Here is a 21893-nt window from a genome sequence, read left to right as displayed (position 1 = left end):
TTATTATTATTATATAAATACATCTTATGTTTTCTCTACTTTATTTAGTCTTTGAATAACGAGTTATACAAAGTTTGTTTCATGCATACATAGTTACGCAAACTTCGTGAGACAAAATTATCATGTGAATACCTTTTATTGTTATTTAAGTATTATAAGAAAAGAACTACTATTTCTCATTTTAAGTTACATAGGATTTAATAAAATATTGGTAGAATAAATTCTTGCAAAATATATTTATCCTTACCTATACAAAGGTTCGCAATATTTTTCTAAAGCATACAAATATTTTACGTTATCATATGCCTCATTATAATAATCGGTAACTTGATTATCCAATAATCGCCATTTCTGAAAATTACAAATAGATAAAGGCACTATAACTCTCTGATATATATATATATATATATATATATATATATATATATATATATATATATATATATATATATATATATATATATATATATATATATATATAACAATAACAAACATTCCAAAAGAAATCGCATTTAGATGTCAAAACAAATGGGTCACTTACTTTAAATGTCTAAATGCAAATAATATAGATTTTTTAGAACCGTCGCCTATAAATACTAGCTGTATCATGGACATAATATACTGTTTCGTCCATGATACCCCCCATGCGCTGTAAATTTACTACCATATCCCACCCTTCAAATCGAAACACAGCCATGCAAACAACTGCTTCACGGTAGAAACACAAATGGGGCAGAGGTGCCCAAACAAACGACTTTTGTACAAAGTATCTAGATATGCTAAACTGTTAGAAAGATGTCAATATATTATTAATCTTTATTCTTATTTTTGTTATAATATAGTTGAATCTACTGCTAAAAATTATTTACTTATTCAACCATTTATTCAAGATATAGGTACATTTTATCCCTGAAATTACGGGTCATTGATAAAACTATATTACCTTTATAAGTTTAGATTTCGCTCGGATCAACGTATGTATATACATATGGCAAGGATCACTATTTATATGTTCTATTATTGAAGTAAATGTGGTCAACTGACGACGCCAATGATCTAACTCCGCTAAAGGACCTATATTGGAAGGTTCACGTCGCAGCTGCTGACTTTGTACCAATACCTGAGAATTTTGATTATATAGAGTTGAATAATTCTCTTTATCTATAGTAACACTACGAGAAGTAAAATCTCAGCTGGTGTACCGACAAATGTAGTTTTACCTATACAGATAATTCAATATTTATTTATCCTGCCAATATCATGAATATGAAAGTTAGTGAACATATTTGGAAGACGAATTTTTTTTAAAAAGTTTGGATATTCCTATGTTTAATAATCACGGTTAAAGAGATGAAATTTGGTAGAGACATTGATTAACTATTTTATTCAAAACGTTACGGAAAAAGCCGTGAGTAAACCTAGTAATATTCATATGTAGATATTTAGAAATTTACAAATATCGTCTGCATAATAAAAGTGTAAAAAACGACTTCAATTGTGACAAAGCCAGTTATTTTTATTTAAGAACTAAACTACTAAACTGATTTTAATAAAAATTTTATGAGACCATTTTATAAGTATAATCCTTCAGATAAAAAATTCTAAATCGGGTTAGAACTGACAGAGCCATGAGGTAACAAATATAAAAAAAAAAATACAACCAAATTGAAAACCTCCATCTTTTTGAACTCATTTGAAAATAAATGGTCTCCTCCATAGTGTGTCGTCAAATAGAAAACATATTTTTTTTAGACAGCGGTGGTTGGTCTTTGTATGATTCGTCCGAGTACAACACTGTTGTTTTGTCTATTTTCGCTGTAACAGCGATATACATATTGCTGTTCTTCAGTTTAAACTCAGCAATATACTAATCTATTATTAGTATATTGCTGAATATATTAATCTAATATAGTATTATACCATATAAATAACAATTCTCACTTTGACAGTCCAAGTAGTTATGTTCAGTGGTTCAAAAAGGAATACACAGTTGAAAAGATATTTTGTATATTGTTTACTACTATTTTTATATTATCATATTTACCATGGTAATTTGTCTGACCCATTGCTTGACATAACTACAAATTTCTTCCAGAACGTGTGTTTTTGTTATTGCTAACTTCATTTTATCCTGATCAGACAATTCATCTTCATACAATATCAGGTTTATATTGAATTTCGTACAACAATCTAAATCTACTTTGGTTTCTGTTGAAGTAAATTTTATTAATGTGTACATGTGAACTCACTATATATATAACCTCATGAGTTCACAGTACAGTAAACACAAATTACTCAACATATGAAAACAATTAAGTGAAATATATACGAAATTTTAAAATAATAAAGAACACTTTAATTAAGTTTGTTAACGATGGTCACTTAAAATATATCGAATTTCCGACTGTAGCAGTTGAAAGTATAAGAGCCGGAATACTTCAAACAAATAGATGAGAGATCAAGTTACAGAATTCTATTAAGAAATGGTTGAAAGGAACTCTTGACTGTTTTTTTTTTTTTTTTTTTTATTTAAACAGCACCTTCTAACGAGTACTGTAAGTATTTTTTTCATCATATTCTGATCTAAGTAAATACATTGCAACTTATGATACGAGGTCTGTCCGGAAAGTTCGTATAAAAGTGTTCTGGAATGCGAGAAAGAGGAGTAGGGAGGCTAGGTAAGCGCAGGACCCCTTCCTTATGTCCCTAACAATGCTTCAGTTCTGGTCTGACCGCCGTGCGGTGCGAACTGGCTTGTCACGCCATCTGTGAAGTTACCTCTTAACGAAACCCCGTCGGCATGGAGCCCGCTTCCGTTGAAGAGCAGCGCGTCGTAATCAAGTTTCTCTCGAAACTCGGCAAGAATGGCCGTGAAAGCAAAGAGTGGAAGACATCCGGGGAACCACGAACAAAAAAATCAAGAAAATCCCGCTCAAATGTCAAGACAATGTTGATTGTTTTTTTCGATGTTCGGGGGATTGTCCATCAAGAATTCGTCCCTCCAGGCCAGACAGTTGATGGAAAATTCTACGTCGATGTGCTCAGACGCCTCAAAGCTCGTGTGGCACGAGTTCGTCCAGAATTGGCGCGAGAGGGGCGTTGGATTCTTCACCACGACAATGCCCCTGCCCACACCTCTCTTGTTGTCCGTGAGTTTTTGAGTAAAAATTCCATTACGGTGACCGAACACCCCCCCTATTCGCCGGATTTGGCCCCGTGTGACTTCTTCTTGTTCCCAAAAACCAAATTGGTACTTCGGGGGCGGCATTTGGGGGACATAAATGAGATAAAAAAAGCTACGACGGGGCAGCTGAGAAACCTACAACCAGAGGACTTTCAAGGAGCCTTCTCACAGTGGAAACGGCGTTGGCACAAGTGCATTATGTCACAGGGGGAGTACTTTGAAGGGGATAAAATTGATTTACCTGAATAATTGTAAAATAAAATTTTTAAAAAACTTTTATACGTACTTTCCGGACAAACCTCGTATTAATACCTACCTGTCTAAGTACGTACTATTACTTATACTGTGTTAATAACTCAATTTTTTTTTAATTTCTTTTTAAAAATAGACTTTGATACATCTTGACTTTTAATAACTTTCAGTCTTTAAAATCTTAAAGATTAAAAAGGAAAATGTTAACTAAGTAAACATTAAAACAACTAAAATGAGCGCAAAATTGATGGGGTAAATACATGTAACATGTACGATACAAGTTAAAAGTTCTTAAAGTTAATTTAATTTTAGTCTCATTAACTTTTAGAATACTAAAATTATGACAAAAGTTATTTCAAAACTAGCTGGCCCAAAGAACAATGGAAAAATTTGCACGCTTGGTTAATTAGAGATTGTAAAAAAGGCTCAAAAGAAACAGTAATAGATCTCTTTATTAGTTACATACTTAAATACAAGTAGCGGAACTGAAATAGCAGTGTGTAGAACAAAAACTCTAAATATAGATTTATATAAAACATATTGATACAGAAACCGTGGTTACAAAATGTCTGGGAAAGGCCATAGATGAGAAATGAAAATACAATAGATTAGCAGAGTTCAACTGAACTTAGATTATCCAAAATATTTCGAAATGGTGATATTTAAAAAAGCGTATGCTCACTTAAAAAGATAATGCCATTATGAAATTTATATCTATTCTGAATCGAGAAATCTTTTATTTTAAATATTACTTACTTGCAAGATAGTCAATAAATAACATTATCTTTGATTTGTAGTACTTGATAATATCTGCACTCTTAGGGTTTGGAGGATTGATGTCACCCCAAGCTTTACAAGCTTGTAAAGCAGGTACATACACACGGTTCAACGTCTTATATATACCAGACACTACATTTTCTGTTTCTTGATTCATATCAAACATTACCAAATAATAATCCTGAAATAAGTGTTTAAATTTATATGAAATTCAAATTGTGAACTCTTGTAAACAGATAACGTTCCAAGTCGCTCAGCAACTTATGGAAAGTGTGTGGTAGAAATAAGGACAAAAAACACAAATTACAATAAAATGAAAACTTGATACAAAACTACCTAGGTACACACACTCGTGCCTGATAATAATAATAATAATATATTTATTTATTATATAATGATGATGTACAAAGCATGACTTAATTAACCATCTTACAGAGAAAGAAACTGTGGTGAATTATTTTCGTTCATTCTCTATCAAAAATACAATTCAATGATGTTTTATACCTATACAGATAAAATAAAAAATCGATTGTCATAAGTAAAATAAGGAATCTAGCAGTGCTATAGATGTGCAGTGTTACTATGAGAGATTTAAAATTTTTCGTCGTCTTTATTCATATTTCTTTAATTAAAATATTGTTACTGATACTGGTAGGATACTAAAAAGAATACTAACGATTATGTAATTCTATTTTATTAAAAAATATACAACCTAATTGAAAATCTCCTTTTTTAAGCTGGTTGAATATAAATGGTAGGTAGGTAATATAATTTCAGTCTAAAGCGGTTTGCAATAGTTAATTGTAAGCTTTATTTACCCATACTTATTTTATATTGACGATTGAGACTTAACGCGAAGCGATTATAAGTAAACAGTACCTATGTTAAAAGTAAAAAAGTCGCTGTTCGCTTCAGTCTTACTGTGACCACGACGTGGTGTAACTTAGGGCGAAATGTCACCAATAACAATCAGGTATGTAGATACGAGTACTATTTACCTGTAATCGCATCGCGTTAAATCTCAATCCTATTAATATAATAAATGCAAAATTTGTAACGATCAATAGATGGATAGATGTTTATTATTCTTTCACGCAAAAATTACTTATTTAAATGAAATTTAGTACATGAGTAACTATAGCACTATTGGACAAAAGGGGTAAAGCAGCGAGATACAGCTAGTTAAAAATACATATTTGTCTACTATGAAGGAACGAAACGCAATTTTGCCGTAACAATACACAACTTATAGATTTTTTTTTTATAATTTTATACTATAAATAATAACTGATATGTTAAGCGCTTACATCAGCGACATTCTTTGTATCAATAAGTTTGTTCCTGATCCTATACATAGCCACACACATGCCCTCTGTAGCTATAGTGGACACATCAGATAGATATGTACGCTCCATCTTTGTTTTCTGATTGTGAATAAACCGCCCAGATTCTGTAATACAAGTAAGAATATATAATATTAAATTTATTAACGAAATCAATAAACACCACTGAATATGTTCTACAGTATTATTAATAACCTAAAACCTATGTATATCTATACAACTTACATTAAGTAATATTAAATAATAAAGAAGTATACATACACTAACGACAAAATGGCACTTAACGGTCTGCTTTTAATTATGTATGCTCTACCTACCTTATACCTGTATTGTCTCGATCATTTAAACCGTAGCCTACCTGCTTAATTATTAAAATCTACCCAAACGTTGGAACATTATGACTTAATATACATAACATTACCTGAACCCCTATAAGTGAAAACGTTTAACTACCGCCAGGTACACCAATGTTCTACGAGTACGAACCTATTATATGACGATACAGTAGCAAATTTACTTTTACTATATTACTTTTATATTTTATTAATTTTGCTATATATTATAGAATAGGTAATCCCAGATAGGAAGGTAAATAATACACCTGCCTATTCTATAACACTTGGCCAATCAAACGATAATCGATTATCAAAATTCAGCCAGTCATTTAAATGATGATATAAATAAATCAACTTAGTGTAGGCATGAACTAAATTCTCGCGAAACGATACTCTCGAAAACGACAGCATTAAAAGTTAAATGAAAACGCATATTTTGAAAGATCCGTTAATGAACTTTAAACTACACCATTTCTTGATATGTTTAGTAAAAAATTTGAAATGTATAGTACTACACTAAAATCAAGTATATTGTTATATGATATTGATCCTCATTACCTTTTTCATTTCTTAGGTTAAAATGTCTGTCTAAAAACATGTTCCATCCGTTAGGATATAATCTATTTCTATTACTTACCCATTTTTAGTGGCGGCAACAAAGCATCGCAAAGAATTATACAATTTCTTCCACCTTCAGCAACAGCACTTTCTAAAAGATCTATGTGAATATCTGCATCAAACACTCCTTCCTGAAATATTAAAAAAACAATATAAAACTGAATAATATCGCTGACCTAAAATACAAGTATAATCGGTTATTAAAAATTACAAAACATACCAAAACATATTCAGTGCTTTTATTTAATATCGCTGCTACATTTTCCAATAAAAATCTATGCTGAGTTTTAAGACCTCCTATTCGATTATTACGGGCTTCCTTTGCTTTGGCCTATAAAAAAAATGCATGCAATAGTCTGGTAGCTATGCCACACAAATAAAACAAGATAGTTTAATCATAAAATTTTATTTACTTGCTTGTCTTTATAAGACTCATGAGCCAATGCTAGCGTACTCATGGAAACTTTACTCTTTTTTTGAATATCTTGAAGTCGAGACCCGACATCGAGTATGGCTTCAAGTGCAGTTCTATCTACTTCTACCCTCTCTCCATCGTCTATCGGTTGTGAAAACGCAGATTCCTTCCGCGACATCCTCCGAGACAGTTCGTCTAGTTTTGCTGCAGTTTCTGCTACATCTTCAGCCTGTTCCACATTGGTATCCGGTGGCACCCCACTTACTTCAGCTTCTGGCGAAGGATCCGCAACTTTCCCAGACATTATTTGGTTTAAATCTTTAGTCCAATTTCAATAACAAAACAGATGTGGCATGCCAAACGCATTATTGATATTTTGTTGAAATTTTAAAACTATGAAAAATCCAAATTCAAATTTCGTGTTTTTTTTTCTTTTTTTTATTTCACTTTATAACCTGCAGGTTTTAATCTATATTTCCCATAAATTTACAGACAAACAAAATGTATAACAATACTAGAATCAATACATTTACAATAAATACAATATTTGACGATTACGCATTCTGTTAGTACGAAAGAAGTGCAAAAGAAGCATAAATACAGCATAAAACCCAAAACTAAGCCACAATTTAGGAAAGGATTATCTACTCTATTTTTTATTAAACGAAAACTTATTTAAAACCACGCCTGTGCTATATATATGTAATATATACTAGTGGCGTAACAGTAAGTGATAATAAGTGATATAAAATCGGGTAAGTCAGTTGATCTACAATGACAAATAGTTACAAAGAGAACTACGTAGAAGTTGATTTGACAATACAATAAAATCTACTAATAGTTCCCTCCCTTCCTATTTCCAATGCGTGTACCTACATAAAACAAGTATTTTATTTTTTACGTTTATTACAATACAGTCTAATATTAGAGTAACGTAGTGATTACTTAATGCATTACAGCACTAGTGTTAGTTAAACTACACTATAAATTTACGAAGTTTGATTTTTTTCTAAGCGACAAGATCGAAGTCTTAATCCCTAACAGAGGAAATTGGCAATTAATAAAATCATACAAACACCGAAATACCACGCAACCACTAAATCATCCATGAACTATCAATTTATAATATTACAGTTAAATTTCATATCTTCCCGCCAAAAATATATTTTTTATAAGTAAAAAGAGAATGCCATTGTATATATTATCCTTAATTTCTTAAAATTACAACAACAACGATAAACAGATTACAATGTATTTGACTCGTAAAAATATTACCCGAGACTTGCCTTTTATCTACATTAGGTCTCAAAACAGATAATTTATTTCAATGTCCAGTAGATTTTAATTAGTTATTTTACCAATTTATTATTTGTCACGTTAATGACCAAAAGAATGACAAACACGCTGCAAATATATGAGTCTGTAATAAAAATCAAACATTTTGGATATTTATAAGTACATATTGTAAATTTATGCAAAGTTTTACGTATATTTATAATATTTATGAATATTAAATTGTACATTTACAACAACATTACAATGTTACATTTATATTTGGTTTTAATGTTTGCTAAGATAAAAAAAAAATGCAATATCTTTATACCTACTTACGTATCTTTTGGACAAATTTTAAATTTTGGAGTGTCAAAAATGACATTGACAATGAAAAATAAGAATATTCAATTATTTAAATTCGAGACAAATTATCATATTTAAGACTAGGCAGCATGGTCTCCGACCTTAGCCTGTTCCACAACGGAACAAACGTACTTTAAAAAATCAATTGTCTAAAATCTTGTAATTTTGGCATTAATTTTCTTATTTTATCTTTTATTTTAAATGATTTTTTCAATTCTATTAAAAACATTCAAACACTATATATATTATTTGGTTTAAAACGATTTCCTTCCTTACAAAATTACAATTTTGGTTATTGAATGGGCGGGAAAACTTTGTTTCAAAGTTTTTAATAATTTACGTTAAGTTTACAGCTTAGTTTACAGTATGCGACGTAATTGGAGAGGTCGATATAAATATAATTGGCACCAGTCGAATAGTAAATCACGTAGCACTGGAGATAACCAAAGTTTAAACCATTCGTTAACTTCCACACGAATAAACAGCATTGCAGGATCATCAAGAGCACCAGCCAATAAGTTACCTATTATTGTAGCACTTAATACCGACAATAATCCTTGGAAGTTATATTTTCCTTCGGAAGGTATTAGTTGTCTGCTTATCCCTATATATCTCCTACTTTATTTAGAAATGTGTTACACGCAGTATAATTGTAGAATTAATAAAGATTACTTTTTATCCTGCCCTATATCAATTGCAAAAATCACAACCACAACAAATAATATTACAATGATGAAAGTGTGGGCACAACTGCTAAATAGAGAAATTTCACATATACTTTGTTTTTATTTTCATTTCATTTCAGAATATCCACCAAAGAATGAACTATCAGACTATATCAAACATTTTAAATCTTTCATAGAAAAAAACAGAAACTTATTTGATTTAGAGAAGATAGACAATACTCGAAGTGTACCATTAGATTTACAAATATTATTAAATGATACTGATTTCATTAATGGTTGGACTACATTTGAAACTGATTTATTTGAAAAACCAGAGTTCACTCTAAGAATATTGGAATATTGTTTACATGAAGTAAGTATTAATTTTTTTAGTTCAGTGAGTAGGTACAATGATATACCATTTTTTTATTAGAAAAATCAAAACTGTGCTCCCTGACTGACAGTGAAGAGATTTAGATGCTTTGTTGGTAATCAAGCTGCCATATCCTAAAACTGTTGTAGTAATTTTTATTAATGATGTTTAATGCAATAATATAATGTCAGTAATGTTGTTCCTATCTTCAGGCAATTATTGCCACATTTTCATTGGTGAACTATCAGCTCACTAGCTATATAGTCCTTGTATGATATTACGGTAATAATTTAACAAGAAAAGTAATATTGCTTTAAAAATATTTAAAAATATCTTAAATTATTTTATTTCCAGTGCTTGAAATGTGAAGCACAAATAAAAGTTCGAATATTGAATCATCAACCAGTCATTCCTCTGGCTAATTTAAAAGTCAATTACTTTGGTAAGTTATGCTTTTCCAGTTCAGGGTCATTTCCCCAATCTTGAGAAAAATTTATTCCTTTCATCAAACAGAAATAAAACTACTACTTACTGTTGTTACTTTATAAAGCATTTTCAGATAAAGAAATTGGTAGTTCAATTTATGGAAAATGGTAACCATTGCCTAAAGGCAATTACATATTACAATATAGACCTCCATACTGTACAATGTGAAATACCCATAACACCTTTGTTGGACTACCTACGTTGTATGGATGGAAAGTAATTTGTTTTCTTAGCTACCTCAATATCTATACCTTTATTTTTTATTTATTGTAAGCTAATAGAAATATGCATTTAGCAATAACTTTGTAACTTTTATATATCTCATATTACAATTTTTTTTTATGCAATTTAGAATGGCAAACAAACTGACAGCCCACCTGATAGAAAGTGGTAACCGTCGCCTATAGACATGAGCAGTACCATGGACATAACAGAGTATACTGTTTTACCCATGATACCCCCTATTCGTGAGGACTCAGATGTTATTCCTCTGTACCCAGTAAATTCACGCCATATCCCACCCTTCAAACCGAAACACAGCCATGCAAACACAACTGCTTCACGGTTGAAACACGAATGGGACAGAGGTACCCAAGCAAATCGACTTTTGTACAAAGTCTCCCTCTGGTAATTAAAATTAAAGTTACATTAGTAGTACTTTAAATACTATTAATATTTAAAGATAAATAATTATAATTATATCTTATATAGTTATTGCATTTACAGGTAAACTAGTTACAATAAAAGGTACTGTTATAAGAGTAGGAAGTGTAGGTCTTATCTGCACTTCTATGGCCTTTGAATGTTCAAGCTGCCACAATATTCAAGCAGTTATACAGCCGCAGGGAGTTTTTACAGGTATATTGACAATCTTAAAATAGTCATGTTACTACATTGCAACATTTTTAATCGTATACATCTTACACATGGTGATACCGAAGAAAGAATTAACTAAAGAAAAGAATTTCATCTCATCATAATTTGATTGGCCCATCTCTTACATTGTAATTTACTTTTGGTCCATATTGATATACTGCTCTTATCAATCAGTTTATTGTTTAAACAATTTACTCTGAGGGTACCAGAAGTTGGGCATATATGATATCCATAATACTATTCTAGAATTTATATTATAAACAGACTAATACAGCAAAAACCCATTCCTACCTTTATTTATTTAATTCATCACAATCTATAAATATATCTATGAAATTAATAATGACATTAAGATTTTAGTTATGAGTGTCCCATTACAAAAAAATTCAATCACATTAATTATATATATTAGATGTAAAAATATTTGTAGGAATTTGCTAATCAGGCAGTCCATTTCCTGGATCAACACTTACATTTTATCCCACTTACTACAAAAAGAGGTATGAAATACAGCTGGTATTTTATAGAAATTATATATACATGGTGTCCGGTAATGAATGGATAAATTTGAAACGTCTTATAGTTAAACTTATGGGTGTTTTAAAAAAAATATATGAAACAAAATATATCATAAGTAGTACCTTTATTATCTTTATTTTAAAGAAAAGTCAAATTTTTCTATCTTATTTTACTGCCCTGATCACTATGACTATACTAATATTAGTTCCAACTTCTACAGCACCTATCTGCTGTCAGAGTTGCAATGGGGGATCAAAATTTGAACCTTTGCAATCATCCCCATTCACCAACACAACAGATTGGCAAATAGCTAAAATACAGGAAATACAATCGCAGGTGATAAATTCATATTGTATTAAACAATTCACAAAATAAATAATCAAAACTGTAAATACATCAAATGATGAAAAATTTTTTTTTGAATGGGTAACCTTGCTTTTGAGAATTCTATTAATAATTATTAGAAAACCTACATAATGTACAGAAAATATTAAAGTGATGACAATGAAGTATCTAAATATTAACCTCATCCGGTGATTTCTTTACTTCCAGAGTGCCTCTGGTACAATACCACGGAATGTCGAAATAGAACTGACAGGGGACCTCGTCGGAACAGCATGCCCTGGCGATGTACTTTCTGTCACTGGGATAGTGCAGGTGATCATTATAAGTATTACCTATATGTATAGTGTGGAGAGTAGCCAATTCGTCAATATCTTAATCATTAAACTACTGGCTTATAGTAAGACATGTTCATTCACTGGTATAAAAAATAGTTTATGACCTTCTCCTTCTTATATAGAAAGTGTAATCATATATTACCAGAGGGAGACTTTGTACAAAAATCGTTTGCTTGGATACCTCTGTCCCATTCGTGTTTCAACCGTAAAGCAGTTGTGTTTGCATGACTGTGTTTCGGTTTGAAGAGTGGGATATGGCGTGAAATTACAGGGTACAGAGGAATAACACCTGAGTCCTCAGGAATGGCAATGTATGGGGGGTATCATGTCATGGGCGAAACAGTATACTCTGTTATATTCATGGTACTGCTCATGTCTATAAGCAACGGGTACCACTTTCCACCAGGTGGGCTATCAGCTTGTTTGCTATTCTAAGTTGTATAAAAAACAAGTGCAGGGTGTAAAGGACAGATTGGCAAAAACTGAAACAGTGAATTCAGAGTGAAGAATATTTCTACATTTTTGATAATGAATTTGATAATTTTGTGTTTTTCTTAGGTTCGCGGTGAAAGTAAAGGTGGAGAAGACGGTAAAAGAGCAGCAAGACTTTTACAACTCTATATAGAAGCTGTTTCAATACACAGTCAGAGAAACCTAAGTAATCCAACATTGTCTTTTACACTTAAAGATTATTATGCTATTCAGGTATTTATATTACACATATTTATACTATAACATCTTAGTACTTAGGAGTGGTAACTCTGGAGGGGTGCCTAGGCTACACAGTGTAATCTATAATGTCCATGGCTCTGTTTATGCCTATAGATATCGCCTTTCCTAATTGTATAAAAAAAAGCTCAGTCTGTGGTATACTAGCTATCATTTTTGTCAATGTCAAAACTATTGTTAAATTAAATTACTAATTTTTCAATGATAAGTAAACACCGTTAACAAACTTAATTGATCCAGAAAACAGTACTGTTTCCTACTATATTAAATACAAATGAAATGTGTACAACATTTCACTCAATTTTTTGGTGTAGTTGTGGAAAATAATCAATTAAACGCGGTAAATCTTATTTCCCCTTCTAAAATTATTGTCGTGAATATATTTCTTTGTAATAATTGTAGTTATATCAATTCTGAAATTAATCAAAGTGGCCTAGACTCAAACACACAGACACTCAAATTTAATTAGGAGCAGACAATAAACATTTAATATTCTCGTAATAATAAAATGACAAGATTTTTATTCAAAATACAAGAGTCTACATATTTTCTAAGACTTCATTTATTTTTAAATTGTACTTACATAAAAAATATTTTACTTTCAGGAAATACATGCATCAGAAAATGTTTTTAAATTGTTAGTCCATTCACTGTGCCCAACAATATTTGGTCATGAAGCAGTTAAGGCGGGCCTTATACTAGGTTTATTGGGAGGCACAGAGGTAGAAAATGGACCCAGATCTAACCCACATGTGCTAATAGTAGGGGACCCTGGCTTAGGGAAATCTCAGTTGCTTCAGGCTGCAGCTCATGCGGCTCCAAGAGGTAGGCATGTCCATATTTATCAGCCATAACGCCATTTTAGAATTAATATCAACACTGTATGTACTAAAGTGCCTATGTGTATATAACTTGCACCAAATTTCAAAGCGTGACTATAGAAACGACGACCACTTTGCTGTGTGTATATTGTATATATGCAAATTATGGGCGTTCATAACGAAATGTAGCAACATCGCAACTATCTAAACACATCAAAAAAGTCTAAGCAACACATACTATTTCAAATTATTAATCAACTATTATATCATTTCTTACTAAGTAGGTAATACCTATGTAAACTTTTTTGATCTAGAAGACATAAAAACGTGTATCATTTGTTTTTTTTTTTCACAAACAGCGAATGCATTTGTTCGAATTTTATAGTGTTTTCTTTGCTTATTAAAATTTAGTATTCTGTATCAATTTTATGATTTAAACAATAATTTGAAAAAGGTTTTGAACAAATTTGGATTTTGAGACATTTTTTACGTCATGGAGCGACATCATTTGAACGCAGATGAAATGCAAAGAGCTGTAGGGATGCTGCAAACGGGAAGAAGTCCATCTCAGTTATTTCGGTATTTTGGTGTCAAAAGATGCATTATTTGCCGTCTTCATCAGCGTTACACTAACACGGGAGATCCTGCTGAACAGCACCCAGGTCGAGGAAGGTGTATAACCACACGGCAAGATCGAAGTTCTAAAAAACATACAACTGACTGCAAGACGCCAGCCGATGTTAACCGCACGAGAGATAGATTTAAGGCTACAAAATTCAAGTGGTGTTGTTGTTAGCTGCCAAACTGTGCGAAATCGACAGCATAAGTATGGTCTACAAGCACGATGGCCAATTAGGTGCCCGCCGATACGTCACGGGAATCGCGCTCATCGAAATGAATGGTGTAGGGAACACATTACATGGACCCGGGAACAATGAGATAAAATTTTATTTTGCGACTAGTCTCGATTTGGGTTCAAGCCTGATGCTAGAAGGGTAAGAGTGTACCGTCGTTCTGGAAATACTGAAAGACAGGTGCGTTCAGGAAGTGCATCCATACAACGGCTCAACAGTTATGGTGTGGGCGGGTATTATGAAGAACAGACGAACTGAGTTCGTTTTTGTAAATGGTAACATGAACGCTGTAAATTACGTTGAGGATATTCTAAGGTCTTATGTCCGTCCATTCGCACAAACGCTTGGCTCCAATTTAACGTTGATCGTTCGCATATAGCTTTGCACACACGGGAGTACTTGGCAAGGGAAAACATCCTGGTATTGCATTGGCCTGCACAATCGCCAGACCTCAACTCCATCGAGCATGCATGGGACATGCTCCAGAAATGTGTTTAAAAGACTTGGATGGAGTGACAACAACCCAACAACTGATGGACTTACTAAAATTTTTTTGGAAGCAATTGCCGCAGGATAACATTAACAGTCTCATCGATTCTATGAATAATCGGTGCCAGCAAGTTCTCCATTTTAAGTAATCAATTACAAAAATGTTATTTTTTTTTTTAATTAGAGATAATTGTGACGTTACCATACTTCGCTAAGCAAAAATTAAGAACGCTATTAACAGAAAAAAATAATATTAATCTGTTCAATGTTAAATTTGCATATTTAATTGTTGAACAGTAATTTGTTGGAATACAACTATGACATCGAATAATTTTACTTGAATTAACCAAAATACACAAATAATACAGAATATTTTATATAACGAAATTTTAAAGTATTCGAAACAATTGAAGGTTGTTAATAAATCAGTATTATAGGGCTTGCTTATAAATAAGAGAGAATATACATTTTCAGTTTATGTTGTCATCTTTTCTTTATCATTGGGTAAAAATATAGTGTACTATTAACGATGTTCATTTTGCAGGCGTTTATGTGTGTGGTGCTTCTGCATCAGCTGGAGGACTCACTGTGGCGCTGGGTCGAGAGGCTGGCGGTGACTTCGCACTCGAGGCCGGAGCACTGGTATTAGCTGATAAAGGCGTCTGTTGTGTTGATGAGTTGGATAAGGTTATATACTTCTATATTTAGTATTTTTGCTAGTCAGCTTTGTAGCAGATGTCTAGCTCCCGAAACAAATCGACCGTTTTATATTGTATTTAGTTTTTTATGTATTCAAGTAATTTTAAAATATTGCAAATTTTTATCACTATTATGTTACTATGCGAATCATAGCAATGAACTATTCTTAATGTACGGTATCAATGCAGTAATGCGGTATTAGTGCAGTTAATTAAATTAAAAAAAAAAACATACACAAATTTTCTGTCATATAAATCAACAAGTTGTTACGGAAAGATTAAGAAATTTTTTAATTACAAATTCAAATCAATTTGTTCTTTTCATGCATTTTGAGCGAATAAATTGACGAATTCTATAAAATAATATACCTGCATGAGAACAACCAAAAATACTTGACACAGCAGAAATCAGAGTTTCAGTTTTACTTTAATAACCCATTAACATCCCAACTATTGCAAGTCCAACTTGCCACTATTACTCAGAGAAGCTGCTTAGTATGTGAGTTTGACTGAGTTTTTTTTTTCTAGCACTGATGTACTTGTACAGTGCTTGATGTCCTTAGTTGTCTCTTAGATTATTTCTACATATTGAGCTGTGTTATGCCAGTCAGTTACTGTCTCTTGTATCTATGGATTTGTATTTTGTTCAGATGTCAGCTCATCACAGCAGCCTGTTAGAAGCGATGGAGCAACGTCGTGTGAGTGTAGCCAAGGGCGGAGTGGTATGCAGCCTAGCAGCGCGCGCAACTGTGCTGGCGGCCGCTAATCCAGCAGGGGGCAGTTACAACAGGTTACACTTCCACTTATTATGAAATATGATTAAATGCCATATTTAAAGGAGTTTGTTACACTATATTTTATCCATTAATGACTTCATTTTCGTACATACTTTAACCACTTATATCAGCATAATATCCATATAATTAAATTATTGGTAAATAGCATTGTCTCCCAACTCGTTTCAAGTGTCTCCATTGAGCATGGTCAAAAACAATAAAACCCTTATTGTATTATACTTACAATACCTATTTAGATAATAATAATTTGGCATTACTAAAGCAGTATAAAATTATTACACAAAATCGATTTGAAATTAAATTAATAATTATTTATCTTTTCAGAGCTAAAACTGTAGCAGAAAATTTAAAACTAAATTCAGCCCTATTATCACGATTTGATTTGGTATTCATTCTACTGGATCAACCAGATGAGGTATTACTTTAGTTTCAGTTCATGTAACGTGTACTTGTTATACTATACTATATACCTAAGTATTATTTTTGTTTTAGAAAATAGATGCAATGCTTTCGGCACATGTCTTAGCTTTACATGGCGGTAAAAAAAATAATTCCTCAAAAAATAATCATATAAACACCAGTTTTCACACGAGCCAAAGCGATACCGAGGCGTCATTAAGGTAGGTAATTTTCACACTTAAAGACACATTTCACACAAATTTTCAACCATGGAATATTTTGATAATTAATTGTTTACTGTAGCCTTAAAACACCGATATTTATAAGTGCTTAATACTTTATTTCTTAGTAAAAGACTGAGATTAAAACCAGGCGAAAATATAGACACACTGCCCTTAGTTCTTCTTCGAAAATACATTGCATATGCAAGAAGATATGTACACCCAAAACTTAGTGTCGAAGCAGCGAATACATTACAAGAATTTTATTTAGAACTGCGTCATAATCAAGACAACGGTTCCGATGGTACACCTATAACAACAAGACAACTCGAGGCCTGTATTCGACTATCACAAGTAATATTCCATAGATAATAGTGTTCACTTTATTTTGTACACATTCATATAATCAAGTTGTTAAATACATATTTTTTTAGGCTCGTGCAAGAGTAGATTTAAGAGAAGAAGTTACAGTACAAGATGCTAATGACGTAATTAGTTTAGTGAAACATAGTTTAATGGATACATTTAGCGACGAATTCGGTAATATACAACTATCACGATCAATAAATGGGTCTGGAGTGAGCTCCAGAAATAAAGTAAGTGCTTATATGTCATATGTATATTTTATTAATACTTTTATAAACTTAAATAATACTTGCTGTATAAAAATATACCAAAAATACACATTTTAATTGGGCATAACATTGTTTCAGTTGAAAAGATTCTTAGACATTTTAAGAAGACAAATAAACCAATTAGGCAAAGATGTGTTCACCAGAAAGGAACTGATACAATTGCATAAAGCCGCGGGTATAACAGGCGACGCAAATGATCTAATAGAAGCAATGCACATACATTCATATCTATTACTAAAAGGCTCCAATACATATCAATTTATAGCTGTATAATACCTATATATATCTATATTTAATTGAATACATGAGTTAACATTTGTTGATTCTTATTATTTTAATGTTTTATTCCATGAAGACTCATTTGTTTAAAAAAATCATTGAATGAATATCATAATTTGTTGAAATGGATATAGGTAAACTACAATCCATTTAGTAGTTAGGTAGTATATATATACAAAACATAATTTTTATGTAGAAGTCAACTTCAATGTACCCTCAGGGGTTTTTATAATTATATAGGTAATTGTCAGCAATTATTTCAAAATTAAATTAAATCTTAATAAAATTAAGTAGTATGTTAATTGACATTTACTCATGACTATTACATGAAGCTGAGGAACTTACTATAAAATTGACTTTAATATAATTTATAAAATACACTTATCTTTAATATTTAAAGGCCTGACTTACAGTTATTTGTGAGTTAACCATTTCCAACCTTACGAAAAATATTAATATTTATTTTTAAAATAATTATAATACTGACAATTAAAATCTTAATGAGTGGAACTGATATGTAGCCAAGTCAGTTAAATATACAAAATGTATTCTTAATAGACATAAACACAACTAATATCACAGAAATTTTAATACATGAATAAACTAAAGGAACTAAAATTAGGATGTTGATGTAACATCAGTCTTTCTTCTATCTGTTCTTGAACCTACATCCTTCAACGCCATAGATACTTGACAGCAAGAATACAATGCAACACTTACTTGCAATGAATTCCAAAGTGATGGATTCAGAACACATTCAAAGAATAAGTCACCAATTTTAGTACCACCAAACAGATAAAAATTTGATACTGCTGATAGAGCTAATAGTGGAGTACATAATAAAGCAATAAAACGTGTTTCCATCTCATCTGTCTTTAGTACATTAGTCTTAAACCATTTGTACATTACACCTCCTGATATGCCTTTGCCTATGTGTTCTAATGTAATTCCGAAGAAATTTAAAACTGACCACACAAATATGTTCCAAACCGTTCCATGCCACATAAATATAAATACAAATGTGGCAAATGATGCTATTAATTTGTTAGTTGACTCAGAGAACACAAAATATTTCGATAAAGTATTGAAACTAGGCTTGTAGATGTATCTGTAAAAATAACAAAAATTTAATATAAACCAAAATGAATTGATTAAGTTAAATACTTATATATATACATTGCACTATTCTACTGACTTTATTAGATTTATAAACTACATATAAAATATTGTCATTATAACAGCTTTTGGACATAAAATATAATAGATGTCTCATATATAAAAAAAAATAATTGAGCAGGCAGTAGGGTTAATTTCATGGCACCATTTTCTAAACCCATTTCTAAAATTACAAATTTCAATATGATATTACAGTGAATTTTTTTTATAAGTATTAATATGAACTAGATTTCTAATAGATTTAAGCCAAAATTATTCTTTTTTTTAATTATATTTTCTACTCACTTGACTAGAAATCTGTAGAGACCAACATCAAAATATCTCCACATCTGGGAATAGACATGTACCCTGGCTATACATCTAGGAGTTGGTGGAGCGTTGATGTTGTCTAATCGAGCAAATGCAGCAGTTGTACCATAGGATATAACATACTTCATGTGAAATTCCAGGCCCATCCACAGTCCACCACCACAAAGTGCTATAGTGGGCAATTTTCTAATAGCCTTAAAAAATAATGTAACAATTTAATAATATTGCAACTTTAAATACTTAATATTTTTTTTTTAACATTTCATACCTCCATATCGTTCTGCATAGCTAAAAAATAAATATAGTGAAAGGCAAAGTCCAATAGAAATGTATAAATAAGAAATAAGAACATATCCCAAATAAAAATTTTAAGTCGTAATGTAAATTTTTCTTTAGGTCTAGAAAAGCTTTTTTCAAAATCTTGATAAAGAATCATGGGTCCAATATACAAAAGTGGCAAATACAATATATAACTGAACATGTCAACAGTGGTTTCGACCACTGTGGGATAATTATGGTTAACACTATTAGGAGTCCTATGCTTTTCTTTTTTGTCAACATAATCAATGCAAAAGCTAATACACCTCAACTCAATCCAGGCTATGGTAAATAAAATCAAGTACACTTCTTCATCTTGAAGCTCTTTACGATCCAAGAAATACCAAAAGAAATATTTGTATTTAAGTGAGTTATAACTCACTAGAAGCAATATACCAGTAAGCCATATGCTTATTTTATTTCCACCACAAGATATAATTGTACCGAATATTATTGGTTGTGCAGAAATTACAAATAACTGCTTAAATCCCATGTGGAAAACAATAAATATCACACTTGACATTATGTACCAATATTTCAATATTGTTAACTTAGTTCTTCTTAATATCTCGGAGACAAAAAATTGGAACACCAAATAATGCCATGATGATTGTATAAAATATTTCCAACTACTCCATTCTACATCTGAAATATCTTTGGGCCTAGATAATATTCTCCAACCAGAACTCATATCACTCAAACTATATGTTAATTCATTATTATTATTTAAAATATCTGAAAATAAATGGTTTTAATGATTATGAGTTGAATGTTTAATGTAAACAGGAAAACATAAATGTATTAATAGACTATAGCGAATTTTTAATGAAAAGCAATTAATAGCAAACAATAAGAACTAATTATAGATATTTTATATTAAGTATTTTCTGTTTCAATAAGAAATATTACCCTTTTTTAATAAATATATGAAATCATAAAAATTGGCTATTTACCTGTTTGAGTTTCAAACAACAAGTGTAAGGAGTAAAGATTCGAAACTATCCACACACAAAAATAAAACACGACCTCTAAACTATTAATTTTTATTTCCATTGTAATTACTGCAACACTTAATTTACAACTATTTGGAATAAATACAGAATACTTTTAAAATTTTAAATTTATCCGGCATCTCAATGCAGACAATTTATATACAAATAGACACCTACATGAATGAATGAATGGAAATAAAATATTCTCTATAAACTTTTAATATGTCAATGTCAAGTGTATGTCACTTGACAGTTGCTAGGTTGGATGCTAGCCTCGTTCCTAAAAATAAGGAATGTTCTTAGGGTGCCAACCGAAATCTTTGGGTGCTAGTTTGTGTCACAAATTGGAGATATTGTGTGTATGCTTTTTTTAATGGGTGAAAATGAAATAGTAACCCCGCCTGAGCTATTGGTATCTAAGAACAAGGAATTACATAAAAGGAATGATAAAAACTAATTCATATGATTATCTCCTATCTTCTTATACAAATTTAATTAGTAAAAAGAGGACAAAAGATACACCATCAGTTGTTATTTTTCTCAATTCATAACAGATTAGTATATAGAAAATGTTTGATATGTCAATTATTTATCTATCAATAACAAATTTTACATTACTAGATTATATATTCGAACTGTTTATATAGAAAGGCAAGCAGGTTGTATCTGAATTTAGTAGGGTTATACGGCCGTATAACAGTTTCTATACACTAGCTTGCTATGAATTGTCAATTTTATCACTATGGAATTACTTGTTTTAAGATCGGTATACGCTAGCAGGGCACTAGTGACAGATAATAGGTGAAGACTAAAACAGGTCAGTTAGCCCATCGTGATAAATTCCAAAAGAATAAATCAAGATAGTTTTCAGGGAGAACCACGTGGATGTCGACCCGATAGGATATATTGTTAGCAATTAGATAATAAAACCTCAATGGTAACAATCCAATTCCCCCCTATGTGTATGCTAAGAACAAGGAATGTATTATGTATGTATCGTAGACAGAAAAATTAC

At 31.3% G+C, this 21893-nt stretch overlaps 3 protein-coding genes across 3 annotated transcripts in view; 1 reads left to right on the top strand and 2 right to left on the bottom strand.

Annotated features, from left to right (window-relative positions):
• The window catches only part of LOC113518557 (dynein axonemal heavy chain 8), a 57931-nt gene extending 49815 nt beyond the window's left edge, over positions 1 to 8116 (bottom strand). Inside the window, exons 1-8 of the mRNA XM_026903540.3 lie at positions 6923 to 8116; positions 6730 to 6840; positions 6529 to 6640; positions 5521 to 5663; positions 4193 to 4394; positions 2045 to 2208; positions 944 to 1120; positions 248 to 351 (exon numbers count right to left, since the gene is read on the bottom strand). Of these exons, the coding sequence (XP_026759341.2) occupies positions 248 to 351; positions 944 to 1120; positions 2045 to 2208; positions 4193 to 4394; positions 5521 to 5663; positions 6529 to 6640; positions 6730 to 6840; positions 6923 to 7228 (1319 nt within the window). The 5' untranslated portion in view covers positions 7229 to 8116. The remainder of the gene's footprint in view (positions 1 to 247; positions 352 to 943; positions 1121 to 2044; positions 2209 to 4192; positions 4395 to 5520; positions 5664 to 6528; positions 6641 to 6729; positions 6841 to 6922) is intronic.
• Positions 8117 to 8698: 582 nt separating this feature from the next.
• On the top strand, positions 8699 to 18122 carry LOC113518311 (DNA helicase MCM8-like). Its single transcript, XM_026903172.3, has 15 exons — positions 8699 to 9145; positions 9368 to 9600; positions 9955 to 10042; positions 10813 to 10944; positions 11702 to 11817; positions 12034 to 12138; positions 12720 to 12866; positions 13496 to 13715; positions 15599 to 15741; positions 16403 to 16542; positions 16874 to 16964; positions 17042 to 17169; positions 17298 to 17523; positions 17604 to 17765; positions 17883 to 18122. Exons 1-15 carry the CDS (start codon positions 8929 to 8931, stop codon positions 18075 to 18077), a joined length of 2343 nt encoding a protein of 780 aa, XP_026758973.2. The 5' UTR covers positions 8699 to 8928; the 3' UTR covers positions 18078 to 18122.
• LOC113518394 (protein-cysteine N-palmitoyltransferase Rasp) lies at positions 17774 to 21367 on the bottom strand. The gene is made up of 4 exons (XM_026903296.3): positions 20840 to 21367; positions 19837 to 20621; positions 19545 to 19762; positions 17774 to 19191 (listed from the first exon to the last, which is right to left on the bottom strand). Exons 1-4 carry the CDS (start codon positions 20937 to 20939, stop codon positions 18702 to 18704), a joined length of 1593 nt encoding a protein of 530 aa, XP_026759097.2. The 5' UTR covers positions 20940 to 21367; the 3' UTR covers positions 17774 to 18701.
• Between the last annotated feature and the right edge of the window lie 526 nt (positions 21368 to 21893).

The sequence above is a fragment of the Galleria mellonella genome, unplaced genomic scaffold (genome assembly GCF_026898425.1).
Source record: "Galleria mellonella isolate WM207_F2 unplaced genomic scaffold, CSIRO_AGI_GalMel_v1 utg132, whole genome shotgun sequence".
Taxonomy (NCBI): domain Eukaryota; kingdom Metazoa; phylum Arthropoda; class Insecta; order Lepidoptera; family Pyralidae; genus Galleria; species Galleria mellonella.
This window is presented reverse-complemented; position numbering and strand designations above follow the sequence as displayed.